Genomic DNA, 13450 nt, shown 5'->3' with positions numbered 1-13450 from the left:
CCTCCTGTGAGGAGGGGAGAAGGAAAGAAAATAAATACACATGCACACACACACACACACACACAGGATACACACACAGAATACCTGTATCCATAACAGTCACTCTGACAGGGATCCAGAATTCCTCTGAGGAGATGGGAGAACCTTCCAGAAGGACAACCATCTCTGCAGCACTCCACCAATCCGGCCTTTATGGAAGAGTGGCCAGACGGAAGCCACTCCTCGGTAAAAGGCACATGACAGCATCTAAAGACTCTCGAACCATGAGAAACAGGATTCTTTGGTCTGATGAATCCAAGATTGAACTCTTTGGCCTGAATTCCAAGCGTCACGTCTGGAGGAAACCTTGCACCATCCCTACGGTGAAGCATGGTGGTGGCAACATCATGCTGTGGGGATGTTTTTCAGCGGCAGGGGGTGGGATACTAGTCAGGGTCAAGGGAAAGATGAATGGAGCAAATTATAGAGAGATCCTTGATTAAAAACCTGCTCTAGAGCCCTCAGACTGGAGCAAAGGTTCATCTTCCAACAGGACAATGACCGTAAGCACACAGCCAAGACAACGCAGGAGTCTTTGAGTGGCCCAGCCAAAGTCCGGACTTGAACCCGATCAAACATCTTTGGAGAGATCTGAAAATAGCTGTGCAGCAATGCTCCCCATCCAACCTGACAGAGCTTGAGAGGATCTGCGTAGAAGAGAAACTCCCCAAATACAGGTGTACCAAGCTTGTAGCATCATACCTAAGACTTAATGCTGTAATCGCTGCCAAAGGTGCTTCAACAAAGTACTGAGTAAAGGGTCCGTGTACTTATGTAAATGTATATTTCATATATATATTTTTTTTGTTGGGGGGGGGGGGGGGGGATAAATTAGCAAACATTTCTCAACGTGTTTTTGCTTTGTCATTATGGGGTATTTTGTGCAGATTGATGAGGAGAAAAAACAATTTAATACATTTTAGAATAAGGCTGTAACGTAACAAAATGTGAAAAAAGTCAAGGGGTCTGAATACTTTCCGAAGGCACTGTGTAGCGTTTGTATCTATTATTTGTTGTTTGATAACTTCGTCATGAAATGAGCAGCAGAAGCTCAGAACCATCGCTAGACTGACACATTACTCACTCGCTAGATATGCAATTAAAGTGCCAAATCTAAGAAAACAAAATACCAGATGTAAAACAAATTGTGTGTTGATGTGATTTAAGCATTGACATGGACTCAACATTCCAATTCCATTGTTTCTTTATTAACAATTGTAATTTTGAAAGTGCGAAAACAAAAAATGACAGATTTTGTGGGGGAAATCTCCGATTTTTTGTTTATTAACCATTATTTTACCGGATATATTGACAGAAAACAACAGTGTACACAAAGGACCTGGGGAAGAGTTGCAAGGGAAAGGATAAGAATCTGCCTATTTGTAAGAAATGTAAAGTAGCTCTCATGCTAGAAAAGGTTGGAGACCCTCGGCCTAGCGTAATGCAGCAGATAACCGTTTCTTGTACACCATGCAGAAGAGGGTTGTTCTAAAGTGCTTTATTACTCTGGATGACATATTGAAAAGCAGCTGGCTGGGCTGGCGCACATTACATGTCCTCCTGGGAATACGCACTGCTGCTCTTTTAGTATAGTTGCATATGTGTCCACTAGAGTGTATTTATAGTAACTCCCTGCTCTGTAATCACAGGCTTCATAGCACACTGACAGACTGAAGGCCACTTCTAGGCTACATACTGTAGTGCTATGGGATTTGTTGGCTATAACAGAAACCTATCAAATGTAATGGGTGTCTGGCCTACCTGTTTCTCAATACTCTATAGACTTTATATAAACAGATGTAAATGAATGAATTGTATGAAAAGTTTGTAGGTTGTTTGTTTTTTCAGTTTCATGGCTTTGCCAGGGAACCCCTGACTGCATTACTATTTAGGGATTTCACACGTGTTCTAACCACGGTGTGTGTGTCTGACTTTGTAGGCTCCATGAGGAGATCCAGGATTTCTATGCCTACATGTCTCCACGGCCGGAGGAGGAGAGGATGAGGAGGGAGGTGGTGGAGAGGATAGAGCGGGTTATTAAGGACCTTTGGCCCACTGCTGACGTAAGTCAATCCCTTTCACTGTCGTAAAACATGTAAAACCCCCTTGACCGTTGACTTCCTTGTCCAGTTATTTATCGGCTTTGAAATGGTGTAGTAATTCTGATTTACATTTGGACACCAATGGATTCCAGTATGATAATGTTGTAGCTTCTGGTTGCTGTTAGGGATGCAACGAGTCACCAGAACGCATTGGTCCCCGGTTCAAATGTTTAAAATGCGAGTGCATCGGTCCGCGGGAGCCTAAAATGATCCAAATGAAGCATGGATCGGTAAGAAAACCAAATTAAAACATTAGGAATCGCAGGTTCGCAAATGTTTTTTATTTTTTTCTCTCTGCCTTATTACGAAATACTTTTAATCTGTTGTGATTTGAATTCATGCGTCCTCTCCTTCAGCCTATCACATTTTTATGCATGTTAACACCGTATGACATTAATCTACAAGTCAGATGAGAACTGTGCGCACAGTGCGAGAAACGCAGCTGCTCGCACCAAGGAGAGGAAGGCCTACCCTATCCCTGTTTTAAATTTATAGGCGACATCTGTGTGGCACCTTCAGCATTCAGATGTTTGTAAAAATGGCTTTTGTAATATTAAAAATAGGCTTTATTAATTGAAGGGCAACCCCATGTAAGTTGTTGGGCCAATGTTACCAAATGCGCTGTGGAAAATTGTGTTTTACCGGCAGAGATGTGTAGACTACCGGAATGAACACAACTCACATCTTGCTGATTGAACATCTAACTGCTGATTGGGGCTTTTCGATTGTCAGGTTCACCGTACAAAATATTTTTGGTAGTTCTGCTTTAAAGAGTCATTGCATTTGGTAACGTTTACATGAACCGTGTAAAGGTGGAATTTCATAACAAGGACAGCAATCATTTTTTGCAAGCAGGACTGGTCGGAACGGGAGAAGCAAGCAGCTCTCCTCAAAGTTCCAAACGGTCAAAACCATTCGCTCTGAAACTGGTGAAATCCAAAGCTGTGTTATATTAATAGCCTATGTTTTCATAGCTAATTTCTAAAGATAAATATTGACATATTACTAGCTCAAAACATTTGACCCTTTCCAGCCCGTCCATTAAAAAATCGGAAACATGTTTTCAATGGTTGTCAATGTCACTCCCTAAAAACACAACCTTATGGAACAATCCTTGGATAGCTTTTCAGAATTCACCAATAAATTGGTCCACATGGAAAACTAAAGGCATAGAAGTAGTACAAAACGTACTAACAGGAAATACATTCATTTCCATGACAATATAAAAAAATGATAATATTGGAACCCCAAATTTTAAAAACTGTTGGCACAAGATGGAGGGAAAGTTGGTGCATAGCTAACAAAATAACAGTTAGCAAAAATGTATGTTAATCCAGTATAACCATAATGTATAGAATGTATTATACAAATTCTACAGCATAACGGCAGAGTCATGTATTAAGTATCAAAGTAAGAATGACTCAATAGGTCATGCTTTCTGGGAGTGCTATAAAGTCCGGAAGTTGTGGGCAGAGGTAGGAAGTTGGTTGTCAGAAGTATTACAATGTAAACGTACTTTTAATTCATCTGCCGGCATATTTTGAGACATGGCATATGGGGGTGTAGTGACTAGAATGCTTTTCCAACAGTCTTGAAGGAGTTCCCACATATGCTAAGCACTTGTTGGCTTATTTTCCTTGACTCTGCGGTCCAACTCATCCCAATCAATCTTAATTTGATTGAGGTCGGGTGATTGTGGAAGCCAGGTCATCTGATGCAGCACTCCATCACCCTCCTTCTTGGTAAAATAGCCCTTACACAGCCTGGCGGTCTGTTGGGTCATTGTCCTGTTGAAAAACAAATGATAGTCCCACTAAGCGCAAACCAGATGGGATGGCATATCGCTGTGGTAGTTATGCTGGTTAAGTGTTCCTTGAATTCTAAATAAATTTGTGTCACCAGCAAAGCACCATCACACATCCTCCTCCATGCTTCAAGGTGTGAACCATACATGCGGAGATCATCCGCTCACCTACTCTGCATCTCACAAAGACACGGCGGTTGGAACCAAAAATCTCAGATTTGGACTCATCAGTCCAAAGGACAGATTTCCACCGGTCTAATATCCATTGCTCGTGTTTCCTTTAGTAGTGGTTTTTGATTCACGCCACCCTGATTCACGCAGTCTCCTCTGAACAGTTGATGTTGAGATGTGTCTGTTACTTGAACTCTGAAACATTTATTTGGGCTGCAATCTGAGGTGCAGTTAATTGCCGATTTCTGAGGCTGGTAACTCTAATTAATGAACTTCTCCTCTGTAGCAGAGGTAGCAATGGGTCTTCCTTTCATGTGGCGGTCCTCATGAGAGCCAGTTTCATCATAGCAATTGATGGTTTTTGCGACTGCACTTGAATAAACTTTCAAAGTTCTTGAAAGGTTCCGCATTGACTGACCTTCATGTCTTAAAGTAATGATAGACTGTCGTTTCTCTTTGCTTATTTGCGCTGTTCTTGCCATAATGTGGATAAAGTCTTTTAGCCAATAGGGCTTTCTTCTGTACCTATCTCCTACCTTGTAACAACACAACTGAATGGCTCAAATGCATTAACCTCTACGAAATTCCCCAAATTAACTTTTAACAAGGCAGGTTAGTTGAACTGCAATTTGTGACTACCTCTTGAAGCTGGTTGAGAGAATGCCAAGAGTGTCCAAACTGTCAAGGCAAAGGGTGGCTATTTGAAATATATTTTTATTTGTTTAACAATTTTTTGGTTACTACATGATTCCATATGTGTTATTTCATAGTTTTGATGTCTTCACTATTATTCTGCAATGTATAAAATAGTAAAAATAATGAAAACTTGGAATGAGTAGGTGTACATAAAACCCCTCTTTTGATAGGTTACAATGTCTGCATCAACGATATATGACTGGTTTAGTGGTTCAGGGGCGGGGATTAGGCTTTCTCTCAAGGTAAAACTCAACACGAAAATGGCTCATTTGACGCTGCTGGCGCAGGGAGACGTTTCTCCCCCACTCAATCGGATAGGGTATGAACTTTGGCAGCGCCACCATGCCGATTTGGACAACAATATCAAGGTAAGAAACTGTATATAATTTGTTTTATGTTGGTAATAATAATATTTGCATTTTAGAGTACTTTTTCCGATTGATAAGATGTTCGTCTGCAAAATGAGCTTTTGACGCCTGGTGAGCTAACTATCTACCAAGCTGAGTAGACTTGAAAAGTAAAATCCGCTTGAAAGTGAGTTGACTATTTCTAGCTGAGGTAAAAGTTAATATCCGCTCAATGACGATGACAATTTTTGAAGTACATGAAAAGCTTTAAGTGAATCAAAGCTTTTAAAACATATCCTCAAACGAGGTGGCAAACTAGCAATCTAGCTATAACTATGATGACTAGTTAGCCTGTGTTGGTCTAGTCAGTCACTCAAGATGGAATGGAGCAAGGTATGCTAACAGTACTTGATTTCTCTCTCCTCTTGCCTTCTTGATGTTCATGTTTTCTTTGATAACTGTACAAAATAAAAATGCATTTCTCATTACTTCGAAGATCACTTTAGCACCGCCCTAACAAACCGATTCAAATTCGACACAAACATTCAAATAGGTATGTAATGACATATTATATAAACTCTTTATAGTGTTTTATTTACATTTTAGAGGCGATAAGGTGATAAGTTGGACAGATCGAGTGAAAAAAAGGAATTTTCCCACACATCTCTCCTTCTCACTATCACGCATTAGTTTCGCTTCCCCACTCGACATTTAAAAAAAGACCTGACTGGGCTCATTGCCTGCTTGAATTATGCAGAAACGGGGAGCGTTTAGGTCATGTAATTGATTCTGTTGGAAAGGGGAGAAATTGTGCTTTACAATGCTATTGACATTACAGTTGATCTTGGAAGTATTATGTTTTTGGGGTGCTAAAATAAGGGCAATTGTACGGACCAAGGCGATGTACGAGTTTACGTTAACTGGCTAGTGATTTTATATTTTGACCATAGCTAGCCAGCCAAACAAGAGAAGGGTGCTGAGAATGAATGTACAGTGTTTTCGGAAAGTATTCAGACCCCTTGACTTTTTCCACACTTTGTTACGTTACAGCCTTATTCTAAAATGTATTAACTTGTTGTTTTTCTCATCAATCTACACACAATACCCCATAATGACGATGCAAAAACAAGTTTTTTTGAGAAATGTTGGCTAATTTATAAAAAGAAAAACAATCACATTTTACACAAGTATTCAGACCCTTTATTTAGTACTTTGAAGCATCTTTGGCTGAGATCACAGCATCAAGTCTTCTTGGGTATGACGCTAAAAGCTTGGCACACCTGTATTTGTGGAGTTTATCCTATTGTTCTCTGCAGATCCTCTCAAGCTCTGTCAGGTTGAATGAGGTGCATTGCTGCACAGCTATTTTCAGGTCTCTCCCAGAGATGTATGATCGGGTTCAAGTCCGGACTCTGGCTGGGCCACTGAAGGACGTGATGTGACTTGTCCCGAAGTCACTCCTGTGTTATCTTGGCTGTGTGCTTACGGTAGTTGTCCTGTTGGAAAGTTTAACCTTCACCCCAGTCTGAGGTACTGAGCGCTCTGGAGCAGGTTTTCATCCAGGATCTCTCTGTTCTTTGCTCCATTCATCTTTGCCTCGATCCTGACTAGTCCCCCAGTCTCTGCCACTGACAAACATCCCCACAGCATGATGCTGCCACTACCATGCTTCACCATAGAGATGGTGCCAGGTTTCCTCTAGACGTGACACATGTAATTCAGGCTAAAGGGTTCAGTCTTGGATTCATCAGACAAGAGAATCTTGTTTCTCATGGCCTGAGAGTCTTTAGGTGCCTTTTGGCAAACTCCAAGCAGGCTGTCATGTGCCTTTTTACTGAGGAGTGGCTTCTGTCTGGCCACTCTACCATAAAGGCCTGATTGGTGGAGTGCTGCAAAGATGGTTGTCCTTCAGGAAGGTTCTCCCATCTCCACAGAGGAACTCTGGAGCTCTGTCAGAGTGACCATCGGGTTCTTGGTCACCTCCCTGACCAAGGCCCTTCTCCCACGACTGCTCAGGTTGGCCGGGCGGCCAGCTCTAGGAAGAGTCTTGGTGGTTCCAAACTTATTCCATTTAAGAATGGAGTTCACTGTGTTCTTGGGGACCTTCAATGCTGCAGAAATCTTTTGGTGCCCATCCTCAGATCTGTGTCTCGACACAATCCTGTCTCGGAGCTCTACGGACAATTCCTTCAACCTCATGGCTTGGTTTTTGCTCTGACATGCACTATCAACTGTGGGACCTTTATATAGACAGGTGTGTGGCTTACCAAATCATGTCCAATCAATTGAATTTACCACAGGTTTACTCCAAGTTGTAGAAACATCTCCAGGATGGTCAATGAAAACAGGATGCACCTGAGTTCAATTTTGAGTCTTATAGCAAAGGGTCTGATTACTTATGTTAATAAGGTATTCCTGTTTTATTTTTTTTTATATACATTTGCTAAACTTTCTTAACCTGTGTTTGCTTTGTCATTATGTGTAGATTACTGAGGATTGATTTTTATTTAATACATTTTAGAATAAGGCTGAAACGTAACAAAGTGGAAAAAGTCAAAGGGTCTGAATGCTTTCCGAAGGCACTGTATGTATGTACTGGCATTCTCAACTTTCCTAATATTAAGCACGTTGTTTATTTTTACAACAGGAGTATAGCCTACCTGGCTGGCACATATCTATAAAGTAGTATATGTAGCGACAAGATTAAATCAAGAATAGTCTGATGGGTGACAATATTAGCCAATCGCTTGTGAATTCTATATTATCACTTGTGAATGATGCCCAGCATAAGAAACTGCCATTTTTTTTGCAAATTCTTCAGAATCATGTCCGTGAGAGGTGATTAGGAGCGCGCAGCACTCGTGGAGAAGGGCACAATGCAGCACTCCGGGCCAAGGGCATGGATTGTTTTAGTGTGCATTACGGCCACTATCAAGTGCTTGTCAAATTTGTAAATGAGAGACGAATGAAGTGTGTAGAGCCTGCGCAGAGCTCATGCCTTTCAAGCAACTTTTTTCAGATAATCATTAGTCGCATCATGCAGCCTTACATTGTATTAAAATCAAAACATATAGCCCAACGTTTATAGAACTGCAGTTACATTAATACCTATTTTAACCGCTCAACACAGAATGGTTGCATGTGCGCACACCCTCAAATCGTTGGAGAGAGAAATTATATTTAATCAGCTTTGTTCAATTGTATTCTTCATACTATAAAATAATGAACTAATTTAGCCCACAGCCATTTGGCATAGCCAGATCAGGACCTAACATAAGGACAACTTAGAGTATGCTATTCTAGACTACATTTTCTTCATATCATGCTTCTTTAGACCGGTCTAAAAATAATGAATTTATTGTGAAGGTGTAGGCTATATTACATGGATTATTTTTTACATTTTTTATTTATTTAAATGGTGGATGTTCCAAAGGTTTGCATCAGTGGCTTGTAGACTGTGTGGAAGCCAGGAGATGCTAAATGTGTTTGTTAATTGTCAATTACCGTGAGGCCGGCAGTTATTTGCTTGACAATCACCGGCTGACAGAATTTTGTGACCGCCACAGCTCTAGTCTGGAGGAAACATGGCACCATCCTTATGGTGAAGCATTGTGATGGCAGCATCATGCTATGTGGATGTTTTTCAGCAGCATGGACTGGGGAAAATAGTAAATATAATGCATTTCAGAATGAGGCTGTAACGTAACAAAACGTGGAAAAGGTCAAGGGGTCCTAAAACGTTCCGGCCGGCTGGCTGGCTCCATAGACAAACATTGGCAGTAGAATGGCCTTACTGAAGAGCTCAGTGACTTTCAATGTGGCATCGTCATAGGATGCCACCTTTCTGCCCTGCTAGAGCTGCCCCAGTCAACTGTAAGTGCTGTTGTGAAGTGGAAATGTCTAGGAACCACAACGGCTCAGCCGTGAAGTGGTAGGCCACACAAGGTCACAGAACAGGACCGCCGAATTTTGAAGCGCGTAGCGTGTAACAATCGTCTCCTCGGTTGCAACACTCACTACCGAGTTCCAAAATGCCTGTGGAAGCAACGTCAGCACAAGAACTTCATCGGGAGCTTCAGCCTAAGATCATTGGACTTTGGAACAGTGGAAACGTGTTTTCTGAAGTGATGAATCACACTTCACCATCTGGCAGTCCGACGAGAGAACGCTACCTGCCCTAATGCATAGTGCCAACTACATTTTTCTGGAGGAGGAATAATGATCTGGGGCTGTTTTACATGGTTCAGGCTAGGCCCCTTAGTTCCAGTGAAGGGAAACCTTAATGCTACAGCATACAATGGCATTCTAGATGATTCTGTGCTTTCAACTTGGAGGGAAGACCCTTTCCTGTTTCAGCGTGACAATGTCACTGTGCACAAAGCGAGGTCCATACAGAAATGGTGTGTCGATAAGTTTGGAAGAACTTGACTAGCCTGCACAGAGCCCTGACCTCAACCCCATCGAACACATTTGGAATACGGACTGTGAGCCAGGCCTAATCGCACAACATCAGTGCCCAACCTCACTAATGCTCTTGTGGCTGAATAGAAGCAAGTCCCCACAGCAATCTTCCAAAATCTAATGGAACGCCTTCCCAGAAAAGTGGAGACTGTTATAGCAGCAAAGGGGGGACCAACTCTATATTAATACACATGATTTTGGAATGAGTAGCTAGTTATATCCCCAAAGCCATGTAGTCATCCCCTGATGACGTTTGAGAAATTTACCGGACTCATAAATGTTGGGTGCGTAACCTGATTAGGGCGTCCACCCACAGTGCTCAGACTGACAGAAATCACATCACATTTAGAATATGGTAATTATTTATATTAACATAACAAATTCTGATGTGCACTTTGGACATGTTAGAATAACTGTCCACATTTACTTTTCCTCAGCCAACAAGACAAGGAACGAATAGCAAAATCACTAGCTTATGTCAATCTATTGTAGAGAAGTTTAGGCTACCTATTCGATTGGTCAGCTTGTTGAGAAATAAATGGCCTTTTCCAAACAGACTCTGGGACAGTTGTACAACCTGTAGGCCTAGGCTACAGTACATTAAGTAAAATAACAACTTTAAAAAGCAAGTCTGCAACAGATCAGAATGTTTGCCTCACATGTATTAAAACGTTCAAGTTTCAAACATTGCTTATTGCAAAGTGGTGTGTGACGTACTGATGAAGCCTGCCTTCCATTGCCGTTTTAATGCATTCAAAACAACTGGGGAAATTGGAAATCTCTGACTTCCGACTTCAGTTCGTTCAACGATAACTGGGGAAAAAACGAGCACCGACTGGGGGAAAAGTATTTTTGAACCGTCATCCAACTCGGAATTTCAACTCAAGAACTCTAGCTTCTTTTTAGAGCCCCGACTTTCCGACCTGCAGATCACTGACGTCATGATTTGAGTTCCCAGTTGTCCTTGTGATTTGATAACTTGTGGATACACTAATCACTTTCATTCATGATTCCCATTTTTATGTACTGAAGTGTATTCTGAATATAACTTTGTCAATCTTAAGCTATTCTTCGGCGGGGTTGTCACTGATTTTACATTTTGAAATGTACATTTTCCTTGTTTGTCTTGGAGTTTTAGAAATGGACAGAGGGGACCAGTACCATCGAATAATGCAGTCCCTGTCTATGAGGAGGACACTGATGGCAAATGAGCTGCGGGTCATTGCCGCGCAAGTCCTGTAGGATGAGGACGACAATGAAGCCATGGCCTTCTTAAAGGAATATATCCTATGATGCTGAGCTACTTGGAGAAGACGAGGCTGAAGAGAATGAGATCAAGAAGCCAGAGGAAGTGGAGCCACCAGCTCCAGGCCTCTCAGCCAAGCTCTTCAACTGGAAGGTAACTATAGATGTGTTATTGTTATCTATTATCGGGCCTGATAAATCTATCTTCATGCAGGCGTTCATGCAGGCGTTGGTGGTGGTGGTTTGTGGGTTCCCAAATAGTCAAGGTTGGGGTCTTGTTTTGGGAGTGCCCGTCGTATGGTGATTCCGTCAAAGCATGGCTTGAGGTTACACCTACAGTATTCTACCGGTTTCTTGGACTGCTCGTTTACATGGGATTTACCGAACTGCCGGACCTTCATCGGTACTGGGGTGCAAAGTCTCTTCGGGGCTCTCTTGGGCTAGAGCTTTAATGTTGCGTAATCGCTTCAAAGCTCTGTTGGCTGCTTTACACGTTGTGGATCCTGCCACTGAGGATAATGCAGATAGGCTTAGAAAACTGCGGTCCTTCCTGGACCACCTGAAACAGACCTGTAAAAAGCTGTATCAGCCAAAGCGAAGTGTAGACCTAGATGAGTGCATGTTCAAAGGGGCGATCAGGATTCAAGCAGTATTTGAAAGGGTGGCCAACTAGGTGGGGATTTAAATGAAGCGTCATTGCTTCATCTGACACAGGCTACACATCAGGTTTTAAAGGTTTACATATGGGGATATGTGTTGGCGTAGGATAGGGGGCAATGAATTTGCCATGCAGTAGAGAGACACACATACTGTTACTTGCCTTCCCAATTTTTCCCAGTGCAAATGATTCCACTCAAGTATAGGAAGGTGGTCCGCCAGCCGCCTGTAATCCACGATTACAACAGACATATGGGTGGGGTTGACAGGTTTGATAAGTTGAAATTTGATCCGTTGATCAACTCCTCCATTGTTTTTGCAGTTATCAACAGTTAACTTTTGTTCCAGGAATGGCAGCGTAATCACGCAGCACCTGGCAAGGAAAATTAGCAAATTGGTTACTGCCAGATTACATTCAGAGACGCTTTCTCACCAGTTAGGAGGTAATTGTGTTAATGACCGGTATCTTTTGACAGACCTTTGTCTGTGAAAACTGTAAGCTCATCTTTTCACACACAGCACGTGCCCAGTCTACAGGCGCCCTCTATAAATTGCTCGCTGTGTTTCCTGTGTCACAGGAAAGATAAAAGAGAACAGGACCCGGTTTGTTTGTGTGGCATATGATTTTGCATCGTGGAGGACCGACATTGTTTTAGGTTGTGGCACTCATCTGAGTTCGACTCATAGCAGAAATAGGCACTAGTAAAGGGACTCGGATGTAGCCCAGATGTTCACTAGTAAAGGGACTCGGATGTAGCCCAGATGTTCACTAATAAAGGGACTCGGATGTAGCCCAGATGTTCACTAGTAAAGGGACTCGGATGTAGCCCAGATGTTCACTAGTAAAGGGACTCGGATGTAGCCCAGATGTTCACTAGTAAAGGGACTCGGATGTAGCCCAGATGTTCACTAGTAAAGGGACTCAGATGTAGCCCAGATGTTCACTAGTAAAGGGACTCGGATGTAGCCCAGATGTTCACTAGTAAAGGGACTCGGATGTAGCCCAGATGTTCACTAGTAAAGGGACTCTGATGTAGCCCAGATGTTCACTAGTAAAGGGACTCTGATGTAGCCCAGATGTTCACTAGTAATTCCTTTTCCTGCATGTCCTTTCTTCCTTGGATATTTTCCCTTTCTTTTCTCAGACATCCTGCATACCAACCTCTATGTTTCATTCATGATTCTAATGGCCTTGGGGATGTAAAGGACTTGTAAATTGTAATGAGTGTAAAATAATGTTGCGTTTTTGGAATTGTTCCTGTACTGACTATGTGTAATAGATTAAATGCTAGTTGAATGTAGAAATGGAAGTTGTAAAAGCTAATAATTATTGTTAAATGCCTTATTTGTTCACATTTTGTCATTCCAGTTCAATTCTGATGAAAGTAGCCCTGAAATGAATGTTGTATGGTTATGATAGCGGTTTTAAATGCCTTCATTTTCAGGTTTGAATGAGATAATGTATTCCGCTAAGATTATTCTTTCAATAAAGTTCTTGTTTTATTAATATTATATCACTTGTTTGTCTTTTCTTATCATATGTAAGACTAAATGCTAGTTGTAGTTTTTGGTGCAGATACAGTTGAAGTTTACGTACTCAGGTTGGAGTCATTAACTCGTTTTTCAACCACTCCACAAATTTCTTGTTAACAAACTATAGCTTTGGCAAGTCGGTTAGGACATCTTCTTTGTGCATGAAACAAGTAATTATTCCAACAATTGTTTGCAGACAGATTATTTAACTTTATAATTCACTGTATCACAATTCCAGTAGGTCCGAAGTTTACATACACTAATTTGACTGTGCCTTTAAACAGCTTGGAAAATTCCAGAAAATTATGTCATGGCTTTAGAAGGTTCTGATAGGCTAATTGAGTCAATTGGAGGTGTACCTGTGGATGTATTTCAAGTCCTACCTTCAAACTCAG

General features: G+C 41.6%; 1 protein-coding gene across 1 annotated transcript in view; it reads left to right on the top strand.

Annotated features, from left to right (window-relative positions):
* The window catches only part of LOC110524212 (terminal nucleotidyltransferase 4B), a 51528-nt gene that overhangs the window by 17453 nt on the left and 20625 nt on the right, over positions 1–13450 (top strand). The window contains exon 2 of the mRNA XM_021603662.2: positions 1979–2102. Within this exon, the coding sequence (XP_021459337.2) occupies positions 1979–2102 (124 nt within the window). The remainder of the gene's footprint in view (positions 1–1978; positions 2103–13450) is intronic.

This window comes from Oncorhynchus mykiss, chromosome 1 (assembly GCF_013265735.2).
Source record: "Oncorhynchus mykiss isolate Arlee chromosome 1, USDA_OmykA_1.1, whole genome shotgun sequence".
Lineage (NCBI taxonomy): Eukaryota > Metazoa > Chordata > Actinopteri > Salmoniformes > Salmonidae > Oncorhynchus > Oncorhynchus mykiss.
This window is presented reverse-complemented; position numbering and strand designations above follow the sequence as displayed.